The sequence below is a fragment of the Carettochelys insculpta genome, chromosome 14 (genome assembly GCF_033958435.1).
Source record: "Carettochelys insculpta isolate YL-2023 chromosome 14, ASM3395843v1, whole genome shotgun sequence".
NCBI classification, from domain to species: domain Eukaryota; kingdom Metazoa; phylum Chordata; order Testudines; family Carettochelyidae; genus Carettochelys; species Carettochelys insculpta.
In genome coordinates, this window is record NC_134150.1 from 45,901,618 (window position 1) to 45,925,406 (window position 23,789).

The 23,789-nt window shown below is 46.4% G+C and overlaps 1 protein-coding gene across 7 annotated transcripts in view; it reads left to right on the top strand.

Moving 5' to 3' along the window:
* Window positions 1–23,789, top strand: part of ADAT1 (adenosine deaminase tRNA specific 1) — an 89,368-nt gene that overhangs the window by 36,684 nt on the left and 28,895 nt on the right. For 3 of the 7 annotated variants that reach the window (XM_075008418.1, XM_075008413.1, XM_075008415.1), the window contains exons 9-10: window positions 6,182–6,268; window positions 18,180–18,330. In XM_075008418.1, coding sequence (XP_074864519.1) covers window positions 6,182–6,228 — 47 coding nt within the window. In that variant the 3' untranslated portion in view covers window positions 6,229–6,268; window positions 18,180–18,330. Of the gene's footprint in view, window positions 1–6,181; window positions 6,269–8,988; window positions 10,498–18,179; window positions 18,331–23,789 lie in introns of those variants that run through there. The other 4 variants (XM_075008419.1, XM_075008416.1, XM_075008420.1 and 1 more) reach the window with 2 other exon arrangements.

Sequence of the window (23,789 nt, forward strand, 5' to 3'; positions counted from 1 at the left end):
AGAGTTCTGCACTTGGGCCGGAAGACTCCTAAGCATTGTTACAGGCGGGGATCCGACTGGCTCGGTAGTAGTTTTGCAGCAAAGGACCTGGGAGTTGTAGTGAACAAGAAGCTGGACATGAGTCAACAGTGTGCCGTTGTAGCCAAGAAAGCTAACAGCGTATTAGGTTGCATCAAGAGGAGCATTGCTAGTAGATCCAGAGAAGTGATTATTCCTCTTTATTCGGCTTTGGTAAGGCCGCATCTGGAGTACTGTGTCCATTTCTGGGCCTCCAAATATAGGAAGGATGTGGATACACTGGAGAGGATCACTTCCCCTCTTCCAAGTGCTCCAAAATGGATTCCTTGAGGATTCCCTCCATTATTTTCACAGGGATTGAGGTAAGGCTGACCGGTCTATAGTTCCCTGGATTGTCCTTCTTTCCTCTTTTTTTTTTTTTAAAGATGGGCACTACATTTGACTTTTTCCAGTCATACGGTATCTCTCCTGATCTCCAAGAGTCTTCAAGGATGATGGCCAAAGGTTCAGCAATGACCTCTGCCAACTCCCTCAGTACCCTGGGGTGCATTAAATCCAGACCCATGGACTTGTGAACATCTAGTTTTTCTAGATAGGTAAGGAGCAAGTTCTGAGCTACAGATGGCCTCCCTCCACCTTCCCATACTTCATTGTCTAGGACTGTCATGTGGAAGTTGACTTTGTCTGAGAAGACTGAGGCAAAAAAAGCATTGAGTACTTCATCTTTTTCTACATCATCTGCCACTAGGTTACCTCCCTCATCCAGTAACGGCCCCACACCTTCTCTGATAACCCGTTTATTGTTTAACATGCCTGTAGAGACCCTTCTTGTTACTCTTCACATCTCTTGTAAGCTGCAGTTCCAGTTGTGCTTTCGCTTTCCTGATTACTCCCCAGCATTCTCCAGCCGTTTATACTCCTTAGTCAGCTGTCCCCGTTTCAATTTCTTGTTTGCATCCTTTTTGAGTTTAAGTTGACTAGATTTCCCCATTAAGCCAAGCTGCTTGCCTACCATGTTTGCATTTTGTACTATACGGCAAGATGGTTTGTTCCTGTGCCTTCAATAAGACTTCTTTAAAATATTGCCAGTTTTCTTCAACTCTTTTCCCCTTCATCTTCGTCTCCCAAGGGATCCTGCTTATCCATTCTGTCAGGGAGTCGAAGTCTGCTCTCCTGAAATCAAGGGTCTGTATGTTACTGCTCACCTTTTATCTGGATCCTGAAATCTACAATCTCATGGTTGCTGCAGCCCAGGTTTCCTCCCACTTCTATTTCTTCTAGCTCTTCCCTGTTTTGGGAGCAGCAGGTCAAGTTGAGCACGGCCCCTGGTCAGTTCCTTCAGCACTTGTACCAAGAAGTTCTCCCCAACATTCTCCAAAAACTTACTGGATTGTCTGGGTGCTGATGTCCTGGTCTCCCGACAAATGTCTGGATGATTAAAGTCTCCATGAGAACCGGGGCCTGTGATGTGGAAGCTTCACTTAGCTGCCAGTCTGGGAGCTGGCAGGAATTTTCCCCCAGATCAAATAGTGTGATCAGTTTGATCCTGGGAAAATAATTGGTAGTCCTGGCTTTATTCTGGTCTTATAGTCATATGTCCCCATCATCAACTGATACCTCGCATGGCCTATTTTCCCATGGGCAGTGCACTGAGCAGCATTGAGTGAGCAGGTGGGGAGGAGAGTCCTAGATTTAGTGTTATGAAAAAAACTAAGACAACATGCCATGCTCCTAGAAGGAAAATTTGCTTGACATAGCACATCGGTCCACCACTATTGGAAGTTCACTGTACAGTGTTTCCAGTCCTTCTCTAGGAACAGGAGTACCAAGAAATTTATGGCAGTCAGCTTACAGGGAACACTGGTCTCTAGCCAATAGACACAGAACTATCGAGGATGTGAGTGACGTATGAATAAATTTGAATATTTGATTAGGTCAAGTCAATCACACCAGAGCAATGGACTGGACTAAAACTGAGTCCTTACCAATGCTCCCAGGATTTTACCCCGCGACCCTGCTCGCCGTCTACGGTGGGTCTAATCACAACGGGGTTTCAGGGTGTGTGAACTGCGCTGCTGCGGTGTGTTTACCCAAGGAAGAAAATACAAACAAGATGTCAGGTTCAAACAGGGAGACAGGGTTTATTTTGTAACTTAAAAGTATGAATTTTGGTAAGCTAACTTGCACAAAATATGTAAGCCCTTGTTTTTGTGGAATAGGCACAGGATTTGAATACTATGGCTTGTAGCCTTAAACAATAGGTAACTGCTGTAACAGCACTGCTATCTAATCCCTCAGCTACTTACTGTGCTTCCGGGACGGACCGTGCAGCCTTCGATGCGTGCTGTAAAATGGAAAGATTAACTTCAGAGCTGAGTTATATTTATTTATTTATTCCTGGATCTTCCTGAGGTTCACCAGGTCGCTCAACCCTTGGCCGACTACCGCGGGGAGCAGATCTTATAAGAATAAGAATTTGCCTGCACTAAGCTAGGTCAATTCTCTAGTTAAATGGGTTGCCCTGCTGGCCAAGCAGGGGAGAGCCCAGTATATGTGGGGTTTCCTACTGAGAGGTTTTCCCCTTAGTTAAGTGGAGGGGTTTTCCTAGTTAAAGGTTATCCCCTCAAAAAATGGTACTGCCTATTTTGACCACCTTGTTATGGTGGCCCTTTATTGCAGAACCTTGATTACCCTTAAAGGGTTACTAAGAATACCAGGGTTTTCCCTTTATTGGGTTATCCCTGACCGCTCTACCCTCCTAAATAGGGGGGAGCTTATAGCTCTGGATTATAGTAACAACGCAGTTTACCTAACTACCCTCCTGTGTGCATGCAATAGTTTTAAGCTAAACCAATAGCATTGGCCTCCTGTGCCTTTACAGAAGGACAAGGAATACAAAATATAAGGTGCTGATCATGGACTTGGGGAAGTCCCAATCCACCCTCTATTACAAAGGTATATAAAAACATTAACTGCTCACCTAATTATTTAACCTTAAACCCAGACCATAAATACCTCCTTATTCCTGCTCTGTGATCCAGGCGCTGGGCCTGTAGTTCTCTTCAAGCTAGGAAGTTATGACCCTCATGGCGCGCTTGTACGGCAGCCGCGTCAGGTCAGATAGTAAAGGAGGGAGAAAAAGAGAGCCAGGACGAAAAACCAGCTTGGTTAACAAAAACCTCCTGTGTTTTTAGGAACGACCGTGATATTTCAGACACCAGCCTGAGCTAAGGTCGGTGACTGGAAGGGCAGGGTCGCTGCTGCGGTTTCCCCGTGCAGGGCACCGTTGTTTGGGCGGTGCAGTCTGCCAGGCAAACCCTCCGGATAAAAGAACCGGAGCCTTACTAGTGATTTAGCTTTATGGAGACTGGAGCTCTTCTGGTCTTCAGGCTGGAGCTCTTCTGTTCTTTGACAGCCCACGGCAGCTAGAGAGCGATGACTGACACGCAGGTCAGCTTCGGCTCTTTTGCCAGCGATGTTCAGCTACAGGCTCAGTCCAGCTCTTAGCTCAGTCCTTCTCCGTAGTCTTCTTTCTTCTTCTGCTCTCCTTTGAGGTCTGGTCCGGAATGGCCCAAGCAGGGCTGCTCTTCTGAATATATGCAGCCTGGGTGGACCTGTTTGACAACCTCTGCCTGCGAGGTCCTCCTCAGTGCCACAATGTATCAAAGGGGCATTTGACTATTACATATGTATGAGGATCCTAAAGTAACCAATCAGTTTGAAACTTTTCAAACCATAACTTCATACATATTCATAGCTCGCCGAATATTAATTACAACTGTCATTTTCTAACTGTCATTCTCTGGCAGCCATTTTGGATTTCTAAAACTCCATTTTAACAGTGAATATGGTTTTTTAATTTATCTAATTTTGATGTGGTTTGTGAGGGAAATATGTCACCACTGCTGGTAAAGCAGGTTATAAGTTTAAAATGCTTAGCTTAAGAGCTATTTGGTCAGGATGCAGGGCAACCATGCAGACACCACAGCTCATGGACAGGGACATATAAATCACCTCAGAAGAGGATTTTTCTACAAGAACCAGGAATCTTTCGTACCCATGGTCCCTTAGAGCTTTCTGCTGTTTTTGTTGGACTCTCTCTTGTTTTTTTTCCCTCTATGCTGATTGGCTGCTTGTTCCATCTCTCCCCTCCCTCAGTCTCTTCATCTTGTTGTCACTCTTGATCTGCCTTCTTCTCCCCTTTATTGCCCTTCTCTACCTTATCCCACCCCACCCCCCCCCCAAAAAAAAGTGGAACTATCATTGTTTGCTGTCATCTCATTGTTTACTCGGCTGGTGTGTTCTACCCCTCTTCTGGTGCCCCTTGCTCTGTTTGTCTGGTTTAGTTCTGCTGTAAGTTCTTCAAGGCAGGAACTGCTGGCTGCTCTGTGTGTGTGGTATTTTTTTTTTTTTAAATGCAGTGCTTGGCTCTGTTCTTGGTGGGCCCTTAGGCTCTGCCATAATAAACATGTTTTAATAAGGAGGCCTGGTCCTAGAACTGTGGATAGGTTTGTTTTATATAATCGCAATAAAGTCAGAACAGAAATGCCAAGAACTAAATAGACTTAATTAACCTCTCACGCTGAATGGATGAGGTGAGGGAAACTTCACAAGGCTTTGCTCTATACTATATCTGTTCTGTGGATAAGTGCAAATGAAAAGAATCTCACTTATTTAACACATTTTGGGATGGTTTGACCTTTAAAAGGGGTAGATACCCTTTTTGCTTCTTTGTGATTTAAAGTTCAGTTTTCCAAAGTAAAATCTTAGTTTGTTACATTAGAAATTCATATTTTGTCTACTGTTTTTCCTGCAAGACTCCATGGATGACTATTATTACTAAAATTATAAAATGAGCTTTTCATTGCCACCCCATCATAATGTGAGTGCCTGGCAGTCAGTAATTGAGTGTCTGTCTAGCACCCTTGTGACGAAGATTAGGATTTCTATTCCTTTCTGCTTTTGCCTCCATCTGTCTCATTTGATTTAATTTTATTCATGATCACTAGTGTAATTGTTGAAAGTTCTGCCAGTCTTGTGGGTTGTTCTCTTGCTGAGCCCCTCGCTTCTGAGCTGTTTGTGGGCTGTCAGGGAGACAGGATGTTTTGGGGGTACTGAAAAGTCCTCTCTGCAGTCTGGCGTAGCCCTGGCTAGGACAGCTGTATAGCTTCTCTCTTGGACAATGTAACTTTTAATCAATGTATCACTTCAAGTGAGGGAAAGGAGATTGGGGAGCTGGGATTGTGCAGCAGAAGTTAATCATTAAGGATCCCTTTACATCCAAGAAATTAACAAAAGGGCTTTTTTAGGGCTATGATGATGTCAATTGTAAAGAAAAGCATACTGTTTCTGGGTTTTTTAATGCCACTGCTGACCACATCCAGGAAGGAAAGGGCCAGCAAATGCTGCTCATACACTTATGAAATGTGTATCAATTTTTTTTTAACCCACAGCTGTCTTTGTCGGGATACACAGGCCTATAGCTATGCTACGGTGATGGGTTGAGTGATTTCCTCTCCCTTATGGCTGCCCCGAGCCTTCCTTTCTCTTCACTTCAGTCCTATTCACTTCTCTAGCAATCGCATTATATGAATATTAAAATTATAATTAAAAGCCAACTTGAAATTTTCTAAAAACCTACAGAACAGTTAGTTGCACTTGCATTTTATCTTTATGGGGCTCTGTCTTAATATTTATAAAATTACCACTGTTTTTTGGTTTGATCAGGAAATAAGTTTTTGTAAAATGCCCTTAAAAAATTCATAGACGATATTGTTTATAACTAACCAGACATTTTTGCAGTAAGTGAATTTTAGGTGCTGTCATCTCCACAGACAGTAGAATAGAAAGAGAACCACTTCCTCCAGTATATTAACCACATCTGGAAAACTATCTGCTATGTCCAAGCATACAAAAGCACATTTGTTTTAAAAGTTCCTTTCTTCTGGTATCCTCTTCTTTCCCTGAGAGCCGTTCCTGATGTGTAAGGCTTAGGGAAGTGGCTAGTAACTTGTAAGATTATCCTAGGCAAAGTGTGTATAATTGAGGGAAGGAGAAAATTATCAATCATGGTTGGATGTTTATTGAGAGAGGTGTCCACAGCAAAACTCCTGTGTTGTCTCCTACAGCTGATGGTTTGCATTCATTTTCTTCTTCCTATTAGGTCACGGATCTGTAAGGTGGAACTTTTCCATGCATTCCAGAGACTGATGGCTAGTATATCACAGGAGAATCTGCCAGAATCTCTCAGGTGAGGAATTGTTCCTTCTAATAGCCTATAAGGAGACTCTCACAAGACCCAGGGGTGGCTCTGATGAAACCAGAACCTGCCAGTATAAGGAAATCTTGATTTCTGTTGGGGTCAGCATTAAAATTTGACTTCTGAAGTCTGCATTTGGATGCTGGCAAATGTAGTATGTACTTTCTTACATTGATTACAATTGGAGTTAGAAGTAAAGGTATCTCTTGCATTTAAGGGAGACTATGAGATGTCTCAGAGGGTAAGCGTGTTACTCTAGGTCCACCCCCCAAAAAAGTAAAACAAGTAGTCCTGTAGCACCTTAAACACTAAGTTTTATTCATTAAGCAATGAGCTTTCGTGGGTAAGACACACTTCATAAGATTTGAAGTAAAGATAACACAAGAGCTGTGTCTACACTACACACAAATCCTTGCAAGGTGGAACTTTGAAAATCAAAATAAGGAATATCAAAAGGATGTGGCCACACACACAAAGTGGATCGTCGTACTGGTCTGCTATTTTGAAAGAAACCCCCAGTCTTTCGAAAGAGAGCATCCACACAGAAACATGAGCCCCCTTGAAAGAACAAGGCAGGAAACACCATGCATGGGGTTGCATGGCCAATAAGACCTCCTGGGTCCCGCAGCCAGCGGCCCCCATAAAGAGCCCCTCCCATACACACCCACCCTGTGCGTGCACACAGCACTACAGACACTGTGGTCTGAGGGAATGCTGCAGCGCATGGAGCACCAGCAGCTGCCTGAGGCTGATACCTCCACCGACACCTCTGCCCAGATGGCAACAGTCATCCTGGCCATGTTGGAAGCCCTGCAGCCTACCCCCCTGCCTCCCCTTCTCACTGGTGTCCTGCAGGCCCTGACAACAGGGCAACTGCTACACCCTGTTCCCCATCCCCTCTGGTGCCTCTGGAGCTATCCTGGCAGGGGGGGACTGGTGGGAGAGGCTGGCACTGGGCCAGTGGGATGAGGAAAGGTAGCTCCAGAACCTCCAAATGTTGAGGCACACGTTCATGGAGCTGTGCCATTGGCTGACACCTGCCCTGCAGCGTGTTGACGCCCGTGTGTGACCTGCATGCCCAGTTGAGAAACAAGTGGGGATTATGCTGTGGAAGCTGGCCTCCCCGATAGCCATCGTTCGGTGGGACAACAATTCGGAGTGGGCAAGACCACTGTTGGAGCTACCTTCCTGGAGGTAAGCCAGGTCGGGGACCACACCCACCACAGAAAGGGAGGAGCAGGCCCCTGGGCCCGGGGGCTCTGCAGGGGAGGTGCAGGGCATGGAGGGCCACGGGGCTCCCTGCTGTGCAGGCCCATGTGTCAATGACCTCCTTCTCACAGTTGGTCCAGGCGATCAACAGCGTAATCCTGCAGAGGGGCATCCGTGTTGGGGAACCTGATGGCTGTGAATCCCACCCTGGTGTCATCCAGATCCCCAACTGCTTTGGTGCCCTCTATGGCACCCACATAGCCACAGCACAAGGGGTACCACTCAGTGGTACTGCAGGCTGTTGTTGACTCCAGGGGCCGGTTCACCAAAATCTGCATGGGCTGGGCTGGGCTGGGTGACCCCACAATGCCTGAGTACTGCAGAACTCCTGGCTGGGGCGCCGCATGGAGGAGGGCATACACATCCCTGCCTGGGAGTTCCCCATGGGGCCACCACAATGCCACCCTGTATGGTAGCTGATGGGGCATATCCACTGCCACCCCGGGTGTGGGGGCCGTGTCAGGGCTGGGATGACAGGGAGGTAGGCCCGGGCTGGGGCTGGGGGCACTACCTTGGTGATGGGGCAGGCTTGCTCTGGCCCGCACTGGCATTGAGCCAGGGGCCTAGTGTGAGCTGGGCAGCCAGGGAGAAGGTAGCGGGGATAAGGGCAGCTGTCAGTTCAGTGGCAGCAGGGCGGGTGGGGGTGGGAAGGGGTGCAAGGTGCCAGAGGGCTGTGGCTGCCTTACCCCAGTCCTCCCACCACCAGGCCCTGTCTTCCTCCCACCACCAGGCCCTGTCTTCCTGCTCCATGAAGAGCCACTCCCAGAGGATGACCCTCTGCTCTCTTATGGCAGCAGTGCATGCTGCTGCAGCCTCCTCCGGGTCAAAATGGCAGTGGCAGCGTACTGGTCCCGCGGCTGGGTAGGCACTGCCCTAGGTGGTGGGGATGAGGCTTTCCCCCACCTCTGTCGAGTGGCCAGGCCAGAGTGCTGGTACCCAGGATGAGCCTGGCCTGGCCCTTGGAGGATGATGCTGTAGAAACACAAGGGAGAGAGAGGCCGCCCTGACTGTCCCCCGATGCAGCAGCCATTTGCCCAATATCCTGCCCCTCCCCCGCCCCCGCGAGTCCTGTGGGGCTGCATTTGTGGATCACCCACTGGCTGTGGTCTGGCCCTTGCCTCCCCTCCCAGTCGGGAGGGTTGTGGCGCTGTCCACAAGCACAGTTGCTGGGTGCTGCAACACCTGGTCTGGGATGCAGCCGGGGCATGCAGGCTCCTGCCTTGAGGGGCCTCGCTGGAGGTGATGGCCATCACCAAGGGGCCTTTGTCCTCCAAGGCTCTCTGGGTTCTCCACCCTGGTCTGGTCTGATGGTCCTGGCTGGTCCTGCGCCTCCACTTCGGGGTCTGTCTCAGGGCTGGCAGAGTCTATCATGGCCACTGGGTTATGAGTGTCTTTGGGGCTGAGGAGCTGGTGTAGCTCTTGATAGTGTCAATTTCCTGCAGGTGTCCTTGGCTGGATTGTAGGCCTGCCTGAGCTCCTTGACTTTCGAGCACACTTGATTAGCTGTGCACTGGGATGGCCCTGTTTCCGCAGCCCCAGCAACAGCTGATCAAGGGCCCCAGCATTCTGGGGCCACGCAGCGCTGTGCAGGAGCATGTCTTCATCAGCCCATGGGGCCAAGGAGGTCTCTGATCTTGGCCTCTGTCAAGGAGCGGCCACTCCTCTTCTGGCCCTGGCTCACCTCTGGCGACCTCAAGCTGGGTGGAGGGGGCTTCCTGAGGGTCCCAGGAATGTGGGAGGCTTGCCATCTGACTGGTGGGCTGTTGCACTCTGGGCTTGGGGCTGCTGGAAGGTGTGCCTGTCAGAGCTCGTGCTCCTGAGGCTCTGGGCACACTCTCAGCTTCCTACATGGGGGTTTCTAGATCCTGGCAGCTTTACGAGGCTGGATCCGGAAACCAAAGAGCCCTGCTGGAGCTTGCAAGAGCATCTCTGCGCTCCCTGTGGCCGTGGCCGTGGCGGAGATGCTATTTCAAAAGAGTGGCCTTGGATCATCTAGACGTGCCCTATTTCAGAAATCAAACTAGGGGGAGGTAAATATGTTGGCAGGTAGAAAGAGAATCCAGGGGGACCCGGATAAATTGGAGGACTGGGCCAAAAGAAATCTGATGCGGTTCAATAAGGAGAAGTGTAGAGTCCTGCACCTGGGGCGGAAGAATCCCAAACATTATTACAGGCTGGGGACTGACTGGCTCAGCAGCAGTACGATGGAAATGGACCTAGGGGTTATGGTGGATGAAAGGCTGGATATGAGTAAACAGTGTACCCTTGTAGCCAAGAAAGCTAACGGCATACTGGGGTGCATTAGGAGAGCATTTTGAGCAGATCTAGAGAAGTAGTTATTCCTCTTTATTTGGCACTGGTGAGGCCACATCTGGAATATTGTGTCCAGTTTTGGGCCCCCCAGTATAAAAAGGATGTAGATTTGCTAGAGCAGGTTCAGCAAAAGGCAACAAAAATGATTAAGGGTCTGGAGCACAAGACCTATGAGGATAGGCTGAGGGATTTGGGCTTGTTTAGTTTACAGAAGAGAAGACTTAGAGGTGATTTAATAGCAGCCTTCAACTTCCTGAAGGGGGGAGCCTAAAGAGGAGGGTGAGAAACTGTTCTCAGTGGTGTCAGATGGCAGAACAAGGAGTAATGGCCTGAAGTTGAATCTCCCAGTACAGGGATCTGCAACCTGCAGCTCTGGAGCTGCATGTGGATCTTTAAGGACTTCTTTGTGGCTCCCAGCCTTATAATTGTACAGTTTTTTGTTTTGATTTTGACGGGGGGGCGGGACTCGATTTCTTCCCGCCCCCCCTCCCCCCAGTAAACAGTAACAATCTAAAAGCTCAACAATGAACAACTTGAAGCTAAACAGCGAACTATTTGATCTCAAAATGTTGGATAACTCCCCCTTTAATAATATGCAGTGCATTATGAGGTATGATACTGTATCTGTTTTGATCATGTTGTTAATAAAGTCTTGATTTTTGAAAAGAAGGAAGCTTGTGGCATTCCTGCTGTGAAGGGCAACATGCCTTTTAAGAAAAAAATTTGAAATAACATGAAGTAAAATTGGCAGAATTAAAGTAGGTGTGGGAGTGAAAGTCAGGAAGATAGTGGTACAAACACACGTAAAATGTGAGGAAATAGAATGTGTAAAAAGTTTGTGAATGTCCTGCAGTAAACAGTATTGTAGTACAAATCATTGTGTGCACACTTCTTAAAAGTGGGGTTACAAAAAGTATAGCTTGACATTATTAAGGACTGTCTCGTATTCCTATTCACTGCAGCTCTTGAATTATGGAGTTTTTTACCAAATTAGAAAAACATGGCTCTTGCTATTTTGGTTGTCAGCCCATGTCCCAGCACATAAAATAATGGCCCTTGTGGTGGCCCTATTCTTGTAAAAGGATTTTACCACTAGATTACAAAGGGAGATATCTGAATTGGATTTCGTTTGCAAGTTTTACATATTTTATCTGGGGCTTAACAGAGCTCTCAATTATCTTACGCATTACAAGGACAGTTTCCCACTTCTGATATTCACAGGGATGCCACCCATCACTCTTAACTTACTTCTTGTACAGGTCAGATTAAAAACAGAGAGGAAGCCGTGCTAGTCTATACACTATCAAAACAAAAAGCAGTCAAGTAGCACTTTAAAGACTAGCAAAATAGTTTATTAGGTGAGCTTTCGTGGGACAGACCCACTTCTTCAGCCCATAGCCAGACCAGAACAGACTCAATATTTAAGGCACAGAGAACAAAAAAAACAGTAAGCGAGGAGGACAAATCAGAAAAAGATAATCAAGGTGAGCAAATCAGAGAGTGGAGGGGTGGGGCGGGGGGGAAGGTCAAGAATTAGACTGAGCCAAGTATGTAGACGAGCCCCTATAGTGACTCAAAGTTCCCATCACACTCGTCACTATAGGGGCTCGTCTGCATACTTGGCTCAGTCTAATTCTTGACCTTCCCCCCCGCCCCACCCCTCCACTCTCTGATTTGCTCACCTTGATTATCTTTTTCTGATTTGTCCTCCTCGCTTACTGTTTTTTTTGTTCTCTGTGCCTTAAATATTGAGTCTGTTCTGGTCTGGCTATGGGCTGAAGAAGTGGGTCTGTCCCACGAAAGCTCACCTAATAAACTATTTTGCTAGTCTTTAAAGTGCTACTTGACTGCTTTTTGTTTAGGTCAGATTAATAACAGGTGACATTCCCTCAGCCCCTCTTTCTTCCCCCTGCCCCTTCCTCCTCTTTGTCCCCTCCCATGGCTATACACACCCTGCATTTTTCTTTTTGATCCAGATCTGGTGAAGTGGGTCTTACCCATGAAAGCTTATTACCTGTTAAATAAAATTGTTAGTTTTTAAGGTGCCACAGGTCTCCTTTTTCCGTGATATAAACAGGTTTTTGTGGGACTTACTAGTTCAGGTGAATAGGGATTAGAAACAACCGGATTAAAAGCCAACCAGTGTTGACACAGACAGAAACCACTGGTGATAATTATCAGCTGTTTGGTGTCTATGAAATGATTAGGTGGGTCTCATGTATTTTCTAGTGCACAGTGTCCACATCACAAAAACCACTGTAAAAGGTGTTACTAATTGCCTGTAAAAGGTGTTACTAATTGCCAGTAAAAGCTCATCAGAGAATCACAGGGCTGGAAGGGACCTCAGGAGGTCATTTAGTCCAGCCCCCTGCTTCAAGCAGCATCAAACCCCCCTAAGTCATCCCAGCCAGGACCTTGTCAAGTTGATAATGGTAATTAGAGTGTTGGGAGTTTACTAATGAAGTGTTGCTGTGCACAGGCAGCACTTCATTAAGCAAATCCTCCCCCCCCCCCACCCCCAGCAACTCCAGAGTCTTAAACTTCGAAGTACTGGCACACATCTAGCCGCGGCGCACCCACCCATACTTCAAAGTGCCAGGGCAACTTCGAACTCCCCTTACTCCTCAAAAGGAGGAGTACTGGTGGGTGCGCTGTGGCTAGACATGTGTGCTGGTACTTCAAAGTTTAAAACTTCGGAGTTGCCGTGGGGGGCGGAATTTGCTTAATGAAGTGCTGCCTATGCACGGCAGCACTTCATTAGTAAACTCCCAACACCCTAAGTGCCATCCTTCCTTTGAAGGAAGGTGGTAGTGTAGACAAGCCCTATATCTTTTAGATGAGTGGACATGTTCAAATAGAGCCATTACCACTTCTCCACTCCCTGCTGGATATTTACCTGCTTTAAGGAAGGTAAGGTTTGCCCTGTTAGTTGCAACATTGCACATGGAGTGCTGCTTCCTCATAACTGTCTTCCTTATAACTGGGATGATAGGATCTGGGTTTGTGACCCCCACCCCCCAATGGTGGCATGCTGACACATGATTGGAAGACTGGCTGTGTGCTGCTTACATAAGTTTCACCACAGCCTTTTCAGGATTCCTGTGGTTTTGTAATTTCCTGTGGCATTTTTGTCCTTAGTCATCTTCTGTCTCCAGACTTCTCCTTGTGGCACAGTGCAGCAGATACAGACAGACAGACAGACAGGAGTGTTTTTCTGATGCAGGCTATGCAAGTTTAGTGTGTGTACAGCTCTCCTCTGAGCCAGTCCTGCTGCTTTCCTGCTACTGACCAAAATATTATAGCAGGTAATTTCAAACCCCTCTTCTTCCTCCACTTACCCTTCAGGACATATTCTCATCCTTTTCTCTGGCCTCTGATTCATCATGAGACTTTTCCAATTGATTTCCAAGATGTCGAACAGTCCCTCTTGGCTCCCATTTATTTAGCTGCCTTTCTCACAGATCTCCTGTCTGCCTCAACTAGCTTCTTTTCTTCTGCTTTCAAATGCAGCCTGGTATCCCCTACCTTATGTTCCCTAGATGCCACTTCTTATAGCCGTCAGGTCATCTCTTCCTCCTTTTGGGTTCGCTTCCTAAGTTTCTGCCATGGTTCCTCTGATTCTCTTCTTGGTGACTTTGGAAAAAGATGTCAGATTGTAAGGAATCAATTACATCCTTTGGGCCATGTCCATAGGTCCCTTCTCTGTTTCCAGGTCTTTCTGCTACTTATGAAGGCTGATGAATCTCTTGTCGCGAACAGTATCTACTCCTTGGGCTTTGGGACTCCATGCCAACCAGGTTCAGCAATGTATTTTACTGTTCTCGCCTTTGTTTTCTCCTCTCTGTCTCTCAGCTGGAGGATATGTGTGCACACTAGTTAATTGTAACATCACGTGTGCTATGCCTACACTTCAAAATGGCCATGCTAATGGCCATATTGAATACTAATGAGGTGCTGAAATGAATATTCAGCACCTTATTAGCATGCTGCTTGCTGCGGCACTTTGAAATTGCCGCGTTCCCCTCCCCCATGGCTCGTCTGCATGGGGGTCCTTTTTGAAAGGACCCCACCAACATCGAAATCCCCTTATTCCTATGAGCTCAGAGTAAGCCAACCAGTCATTATGAAGGATACCTAGGCTACCCTATACATTCCCCTCCCCTGTCCCCCGAGACCTGCAATTTAAAGGAATTTAGGGTTAGAGTCCCCAGAGCAAACAATCAATCTCTCCACAGCTGTGTCTACACTTACCAAAAACTTTGAAATCGCTATGCTAATGACCGGATCAAAATACTAATGAGGTGCTGAAATGAATATTCAGTGCCTCATTAGCATGCACTTTGAAATTGTCGTGTTTTGCTTCCACCTGGCTCATCTACATATGGAGTTTCTTTTCTAAAGGACCCCATCGACATCAAAATCCCTTTATGCCTATGAGATCAGGAAAGCTTAAATTTAAAGGAATTTAGGATTGGAGTCCCTGGAGCGGGTAAACAATCCCTCATAGGAATAAGGGGTTGGGGTGTCTTTGACACAGCATGACAGCACTGCCTCTGTTGGGTACGTGATTGAGGAATGAGGAGCCTTTCCTTGCTGCTATGCCCCTGCCAAAGCCTTTTCCTACAGTAGATAAAGGCTCTAGCACAGCCATGTCAAACTCACAACCAGGGGGCTGCATGTGGCCCAACCAATAAGTTGTTTTTTTCCTTCCCCACCCCCCCTCCCATTTTGGCAGGCTGTTACTAGATTTTAATAAAACATCTAAGTTCAGCCTGTCTGATTGCACACCCTTCTCTGGCACACAGAAGGGTCTGGGAACAGGACAAACAGCAATCCTGGCTCCTTTGACTGTCCATGTTCAGTGCATGCATATTAAAACTCCAGAGAGCCAAGGGGGGTTTTAATATGCATATGCTGGACATGGACGGCCCGAGGAGCCGGGATTGCTGTTTTGTCCTGCCGCTTTCTGCTCGTGCATGCCAGAGAAGGGTGTATGACTGCTCTAAGGAGAGGGTGGTGAAATCCATGTTGGTTGAGATGGAGAGGGGCACCTGCCTGGGGCAGCTGCACGTAGTGAGCCATGGGTGGGGGCAGAGCAAGAGTCAGAGAAGCATGAGGCAGAGCAATATGGGGAGGGGGTACAGATGGGGGTCCAGTGCAACTCTCAAGGGACCTGGGGGTCCAGTATATAAAGGAGGGGCAGTGCAAGCCTTAAGGGGCCCAGGGATGGTGCAATGGGGGCTGCACTGCAGTGAGTGTGTGGGGGCAGGGAATACAAGCCCCAGAGTCTGAAAGTAGGGGAGAATGCAGTATAATGGGGGATTGCATTTTAAACCCCAGAATGTCTGAAAATGAAATAAAGAGAAATATATGTGAGCATGGGGACACTGCAGTGTAAACTGGAGGGTAGGGGGTCAAACTGGGGAAGGGGATTGCAATGTTTTTCCTTCAGTGGAAAAGGAAACCACCTTTCTGGATTTTGGACAATAGCCACAGAAGCTGAGAGATCCTGACCTTGTCTCTCACCGCATCACCCCTTCCCCTACCCAGGGGTCCTTTCCTCTCTCCCTGTTTCCTCTATGTTGGAAGAAAAATGTTAGATTGTGATGTCTTCTGTGGCTCACTGAAAGGAGGTGGGGGAAAGGGGAATCTGTAACCTCCATATGAGGGGTGAGGCTGCTTTTGGGACAGGGGAGGGGTTTCACTGTGTTGTACTCACCCTGTGCAAAGGTGAGAGGGAAATATACAAAATCAGCCAAAGCATCATTCAAACCTGGGCACAATGATTGACAAATCAAACCCTGTACAATGGAAATGTTCTGACTTAAGTACCCTTAGTGACATAACAGCAGGAGTGTTCCACCAGCAAGTTGGTGGTGATCAGTTTCTCTCAGCCCTAATCTTCATTCTCTGAGCCTGTCAGTTCCATTCCTCTCAGATACCACATCTTTAAATTAACTTTTGCTCTTATTTGTTCCAGCCACAAATCTGAAAGCCCATTCATTCATGTTGGTAACTTGTGACTTCCTGTGTGGTAGGTTATCCTCATTTTTAGAGATGATGTAACTGACAGCACAGAGTGCAGAGCTAGCCATAGAATGTAGCGGTCCTGACAGCTGGATTTGCGTATTCACTGCAAAATCATCTGCCCCTTCTTTCTTCAAGATGTTTTTGGCTTTTCTCCCTGCTGTGCTTTTATCATCCGTGTTTTCTGTCTCCTCCTTCCCTTACTACTAGGTGTATCTTTTCTCAAATTTTATGAATGGTTAATTGAATTTTATTGTTAAGTTAAATTCTCAATTAAAATTATTGTATTATATTCAAACAAGAACTGAAAAACTATAAAATATACTTAAAACATAATCTATAATAATTATGACTTTCCAATAGAAGTACATTTTCTTTGGTGGCCCTGAAAGGTATAGTTTTTGTTTGTGTTGCCTTCAGTAGGCTTTGAGTTAAACATGCCTACTGTAGCAGCTCCCCGTAGTGGGGAAGAGCTACAGCACCAGGGAAACAAATGGCCACTACATTTTCCAGGTGTCTATTTTTTTTTACCAGAATGCCAAATCAAAAAAAGGATCCTGGCAGCTCTGGTCAGTGCTGCCAGCCAGGCCTTTAAAAATCTGGCTGATGCGGAACTGGCAGGCTCCTTCCCAGATTCCCTATGGCTCCCAGAAAGTAGCAAGATGTCCCTCCACCTCCTAGGCAGGGCCATGGCTAGGTGACTGCGGATGCTGTCCCCACCCACAGTTGTCTTCTGAGCCCTCAGCCCTCCTGCACCACAGTCTACTGCTCTAGCCTGGTGCAAATGAATCAGTGAAGGTGGATGGAGTGAGCAGGGCAGAGTCTCAGAAAAGAGATGGGGGCCTCAAGGAGGGATAAGGATGTTCAGTTTTGTCTGATTAGAAGTCCAATATTACACTACTAAAAATAGCAGTACAGACAGCGCTGGAACTGCTTGCATATGCAGTAAGCCATGTAAGGTATGTGTCCTAGGTATTTGTATATCTCTTTACTTGCTGAAGCAGTGCCTCAACCCCACCCTTCTACATAAACCGGTGCTGCTGGTGTGTGTAGTGTATGTGCTTTGCACCCTGCCTTAAGGAGCATGCAGTGTAGGTAGTCCCTAAAAGAGCAACACTTTTGTTTTGCCTTTGCTTTTGTGCTCTGTAATCTGAGCTGTGACAGGCATGGCACAGCACAGCATAGCTGTTTCCCAGAACCATTTTTGATCTATATTGTCTCCTGAAGTTTGCTTTCTCCATGGTCTAGCTGATCACTATGGGGCTCTTTCATGCTGGAAGGTTAGTAGTTGTAATCTTCCATGAGTTCTGAAGGGCACAGCTGCAGTGTAGCTTTCATTGGTACTGCAAATAACCTAAAGAGAATAGCAATGAAGTATGTGAAAGCAAGTTGTAAATGCCTGAATGCCATCCTGTGGTGTGCATGTTGTGGTATAGTCCATGCCTTTTATAATGCAATGGCTAGTGTCTTTGGGACAGGCATCTCAGTAGGATGCTAAGCAAACTTACAATGTCCTGCTGTGCCTCTTTCATGCCTACTGGGCAGAGGAGTAAAGACTAATTCCATTTTTCCATCATAGTTTCTTTGCCTTTGAGTGAAAAAAAGAATTACATTGAACTTCATCCATTCTGGCTAAGACTTTCCCTGTGTACTTTAACAAAATGAGACCAATTCCGTCCCTCCAGAATGTGAGTCTCCTCATAATGCCCACTGACTCTGCCTTGCTGCTTTCCCACATGGCTGACATCACTCGGTCTGTTGTACTATGCTCATACAGAGTGACCCCATCCAGTTGCTGGTCCAAAGACATGAGATCAGTGGTGAGGTAGGAGCAGGTCATACTCGGGCAGAATTTACTGATCCACCTTGGAGAAAACTGAACAGATCTTCCTTTCTAGACCCAGGGACCGTCTAAAAATAAGGAAGTGTCTAGAAACCTTACCTTCTTCACAGCATAGAGCTCTTTAATCATCTTCCCAAAAACTTAGGAAGCTTCAGATAGCAGGTGATCTCTCTCAGGCTTATCCAGTTTTGACAAGAGGTCTGGTAGGCAAGGTGTGCTGTCTGCTAGTCTATGAGTCTGAGGTAGGATGGTTGTAGGTCTTTTTCCCATTTTTCCGTTTATTCCTACACAATTATTACAAATTAGTATTTGTAGGATGGCCTGTTTGCTGAGTGTCAGGAAGAGCAATCACTTCAGACTGGTCTCTCTCAGGACTTTTATCCAAAAAGGATGAATTTGTCTGTTAATAAGAAAACTGAAATTTGTTAATTGTGGTGTATTTCCTATCAGGGAGAAGAAGTTGGAGACATATTGGGAGTACAAGGAAGCTGCAGCAAACTATCAAGAAGCTTGGAGAGTGCTGCGTAGACAGGCCTTAGGAGCCTGGGTCAAGAATACCAAAGATTATCTGCAGTTTACATAAAATGGCAGCTGTATGAGCCTGGGATTGATGGAGCCCTCATTGGTAGAGTGGGAGATGGTGCTTTAGAACGTGGGCCAAATTCTGGATGTCAGTTGAAGGCAACTCCTTTTCTCTAAAGCCTAAAAACTGTGGGTCTGATCTCCAAGAGGCAGATAGAAAAGGTAACTTGACTGCTTCTGTATAGATTAGATCCTAGTGACCTTGGGTAGTCATTTCTGAGCTGTGTGTATGATGGCATATGAGTAGGGGAGTTCCTGATCCATCTACGCCAATCTCTGGTATGTTTTGACAAGGGAGATGAAAGTAGGAAGGGCTGACAATGCCACCTTTCTATCTGCTTTCGGGAGATCCAGAATCCAAACTTGTTGGTGTGGCAGTTGCTTATTCTCTTCCAGTAGGTTCAGGATTCTAGTGAAACTAGGACAAAGGCATGCTTTCATCTGGATTGTCTGGAACAGTGGGCCTACACCCCCACACCAAGACCAGTCCCACAGGATGAAGGTATCTGGTCACCATATCAATAAGAGACTATAACAAGAATTGGGTAAAAATGGGGCTTTTTATCAGCCATTTTTAATTTTTATATCCAAATAGTTCCATAATGTCCTGTATGTTTTACTCTGGAGAAGGCTTTTTTTAAATCTGCATCAGGACAAAGAGGATGCCACATTTCAATTAAAAACAATATTCAGTGAGATAACTAAAGTCTAAGGCAACAGATCCATGACAGAAATACTAACATTGAGGCACTCAAGCTTTTTATTAACTGTTTACACTTGAAAAAATAAGATCTTGGTTGAACTATTAAATGTCTCGTGACAGTTACCATTTGGCTTATGGCAAGTGCTACCTAAGCCTGGTAGAAGCTGGAGAGGTCCCTGTTGGGCTTTACTTCAATATATGTTGTAGTAAGATGTTGACAGATGTTAGGCTACATGTGTGTTCTCTCTGTGTGCTGCTCCAGCCCTGTTTAGAAAGCTAACATGCCAGAAGTCAAGCTAACCACCCAATGACCCAAGGCCTGTTAGAAGTCACAGGCACTAGCACCTGGAAGATTTTACAAGGATACTGTAAACCCCTGACTTAGCATAGGTAGCATTCCTGGGCAACCATCTGTAAGTCGAATTTCGCGCGCCAGTTTAGGGAGCCAGGAAACTGACCAGCATTGCTGCACTAGTCAGTTTCCTGGCTCCTCAAACTGCTGGGGAACAGTAAACCCTCCTTGAGGGACCTAGAAAACTGACAAGCATTGCTCCTACTGCATTGGTCAGTTTCCCAGCTCCCACGAGCAGAGGGGAGCTGGGAGCCAGACTGCTCCCTGGTTCCCAGCTCCCTGCCGCTCCTGGGACCCAGGAAACTGGTCAGTGCAGCAGTGCTGGTCAGTTTCCCAGCTACTGCAAGCAGAGGAGAGCTGGAAGCCACCTAGTTCCCGGCTCCCCGCCACAAAGGATTTTGGCGTGCATTAATCCAAGTACTGCATAAATTGAAATAATGTAAATAGGGGTTTTACTGTACTAACACAGGTATGCCTATGTCAAAGGATGCAGCTCAGTCAGTGACAGGGACTTTCCACAGCCTCTTTTGCTGGCTAGAAATACTCCTCCTGAGAGACATCTTTATACCAGGGTACAAACAAGTTAATATGCCCCTTGATGTCACCTTGTGTATGTTGATCAAAACATCTCGATTGCAATTTTATGAAAGGGTAGAAGGGAGAACAGCAAAATAGACACAATGGATTTCAGGAAGGTGGATTTTGGTAAACTCAGAGAGCTGGTAGGTAGGGTCCCATGGGGAGCAAGACTGAGGGGAAAAACAATGGAGGAGAGTTGTCAGTTTTTCAAAGGGACCTTATTAAGGGCCCAAAAGCAAGCTATCCTGCTGCATATTAAAGATCGCCTTGGCTTAACCAGGAAATCTTGCATGATCTCAAAATAAAAAAGGAATCATAGAAAAAATGGAAACTAGGACAAATTACAAAGGATGAATATAGGCAAACAACACAGGAATGCAGGGGCAAGATTAGAAAGGCAAAGGCACAAAAGGAGCTCGGATTAGCTTCAGGCGTAAAGGAAAACAAGAAGACTTTTTATAAACACATTGGCTATGTCTACACTAGCCAAAAACTTCGAAATAGCCATGCAAATGGCCATTTCGAAGTTTACTAATGAAGCGCTGAAATACATATTCAGCGGTTCATTAGCACGTGGGCGGCCGCGACACTTCAAAATTGACGCGGCTCACTGCTGCGCGGCTCATCCCGATGGGGCTCCTTTTCGAAAGGACCCCGCCTACTTCGAAGTCCCCTTATTCCTATGAGCAGATGGGAATAAGGGGACTTCGAAGTAGGCGGGGTCCTTTCGAAAAGGAGCCCCATCGGGATGAGCCACGTGGTGGTGAGCCACGTCAATTTCGAAGCGTCACGGCCGCCCGCATGCTAATACGCGCTGAATATGTATTTCAGCACTTCATTAGTAAACTTCGAAATGGCCATTTGCATGGCCATTTCGACGTTTTTGGCTAGTGTAGACATGGCCATTAAAAGCAAGAGGAAGACCAAGGACAGGGTAGGCCCATTGCTCAGTGAGGAGGGAGAAACAGTAACGGGAAACTTGGAAATGGCAGAGATGCTTAATGATGTCTTTGTTTTGGTCTTCACTGAGAAGTCTGAAGAAGGGAATGCCTAACATAGTGAATGCTAGTGGGAAAGGGGGTAGATTTAGAAGATAAAATAAAAAAAAGAACAAGTTAAAAATCCAATAGAAAAGTCTGATGTCTGCAAGTCACCAGGGCCTGATGAAATGCATCCTAGAATACTCAAGGAGCTGATGAACAAGGTATCTGAGCCACTAGCTATCATCTTTGGAAAATCATGGGAGACAGGAGAGATTCCAGAAGACTGGAAAAGGGCAAATATAGTGCCCATTTGTAAAAAGGGGAATAAGATCAATGCAGGAAACTACAGTTCAACTTTACAGTTAGTTTAACTTCTGTGCTAGGAAAGATAATGAAACAAGTAATTAAGGAAATCATCTGCAAACACTTGGAAGGTGGTAAGCTGATAGGGAACATCCAGCATGGATTTGCAAAGAATAAATCACAGAATCATAGGGCTGGGAGGGGACCTCAGGAGGTCATCTAGTCCAGCCCCCTGCTTCAAGCAGGATCAACCCCTACTAAGTCATCCCAGCCAGGACCTTGTCCAGCTGGGACTTAAAAACCTCAAGGGATGGAGAATCCACCACCTCTCTAGGCAACGCATTCCAGTGCTTCACCGCCTGCCTGGTGAAGTAGTTTTTCCTAATATCTAACCTACACCTTTCCCTCTTCAACTTCAGGCCATTACTCCTTGTTCTGCCATCTGACACCACTGAGAACAGTTTCTCACCCTCCTTTTTAGAGCTCCCCTTCAGAAAGTTGAAGGCTGCTATTAAATCACCTCCAAGTCTTTTCTTCTGTAAACTAAACAAGCCCAAATCCCTCAGCCTATCCTCATAGGTCTTGTGCTCCAGACCCTTAATCATTTTTGTTGCCCTTTGCTGAACCTGCTCTAGCAAATCTACATCCTTTTTATACTGGGGGGCCCAAAACTGGACACAATATTCCAGATGTGGCCTCACCAGTGCCGAATAAAGAGGAATAACTACTTCTCTAGATCTGCTCGAAATGCTCCTCCTAATGCACCCCAGTATGCCGTTAGCTTTCTTGGCTACAAGGGTACACTGTTTACTCATATCCAGCCTTTTATCCACCATAACCCCCAAGTCCCTTTCCGCTGTACTGCTGCTGAGCAGGTCGGTCCCCAGCCTGTAACAATGTTTGGGATTCTTCTGCACCAGGTGAAGGACTCTACACTTCTCCTTATTGAACTGCATCAGATTTCTTTTGGCCCAGTCCTCCAATTTATCCACGTCCCTCTGGATTCTTTCTCTACCCTCCAATGTATCTACCTCCCCCAGTTTGATTTCTGAAATAGGGCACGTCTAGATGATCCAACCCAGTCCCTCCATCCAGGTTAATTAATAAAGATGTTGAATAACACCGGCCCCAGAACCAAGCCTTGCGGCACTCCGTTTGAAACAGACCGCCATCCAGATATTGAGCCATTGACCACTACCCATTGGGCCCGACCATCAAGCCAGCTTTCTATCCATCTTATAGTCCAAGGATCCAATCCATATTTGCTTAATTTATGGAGAAGAAAGTTGTGGGAGACCGTATCAAAAGCCTTGCTGAAGTCAAGGTATATCAGATCTACTGACTTCCTCATGTCAACAGAGCTTGTTACCTCGTCTTAGAAGCTAATTAGATTGGTCAGGCAGGACTTGCTCCTGGTGAATCCATGTTGGCTACTTTTGATCACTTTTGCCTCTTCCAAGTGCTTCAAAATGGATTCCTTGAGGATTCCCTCCATTACTTTCCCATGGATTGAGGTAAGGCTGACAGGTCTATAGTTCCCTGGATTGTCCTTCTTTCCTTTTTTAAAAATGGGCACTACGTTTGCCTTCTTCCAGTCATCTGGTATCTCCCCCAGTCTCCAAGAGCCTTCAAGGATGATGGCCAAAGGTTCAGCAATGACCTCTGCCAATTTCCTCAGTACCCTGGGGTGAATTAAATCCAGACCCACGGACTTGTGAACATCTAGTTTTTTTAGATAGCTCAGAACTTGTTCCTTGCCCACAGGTGGCTGCCCTCCACCTTCCCATACTGCATCATCTTCCCCATGACGGTCGTAGTTGACTTTGTCCGTGAAGACTGAGGCAAAAAAAGCATTGAGTACTTCAGCTTTTCCTGCATCATCTGTCACTAGGTTACCTCTCTCATCCAGTAATGGTCCCACACCTTCTCTGATAATCTGTGTATTGTTCACATGCCTGTAGAAACCCTTCTTGTTACTCTTCACATCCCTTGCCAGGTGCAGTTCCAATTGTGCTTTTGCTTTCCTGATTACTGCCCGGCATTCTCCAGCTGTATGTTTATACTCTTCCTTAGTCAACTGTCCACGTTTCCATTTCTTGTATGCATCCTTTTTGAATTTAAGCTGACTAAGGATTTCCCTGTTAAGCCAAGCTAGTTCCCTACCATGTTTGCATTCCTTACTATGCAGTGGGATTGTTTGTTCCTGTGCCTTCAGTAAGATCACTTTAAAATACTTCCAGTTTTCTTCAACTCTTTTCCCCTTCTGTTACGAGCAAGCTGGCTTGTAAGGGGGAGACTTTGTCTGGCTACACCTTCCTCTTCGTTTCCCAAGGGATCCTGTTCATCTGGTCTCTTAGGGCGTCAAAGTTTGCTGTTCTGAAATCAAGGGTCTGTATGTTACTGCTCATCCTTCTTCCTTTCATCTAGATCCTGAAATCTATGATCTCGTGGTCGCTGCAGCCCAGGTTCCCTCCCACTTCTATTTCTTCTACTAGTTCTTCCCTGTTTGTGAGCAACAGGTCAAGTTGCGCACGGCCCCTGGTTGGTTCCTTCAGCAC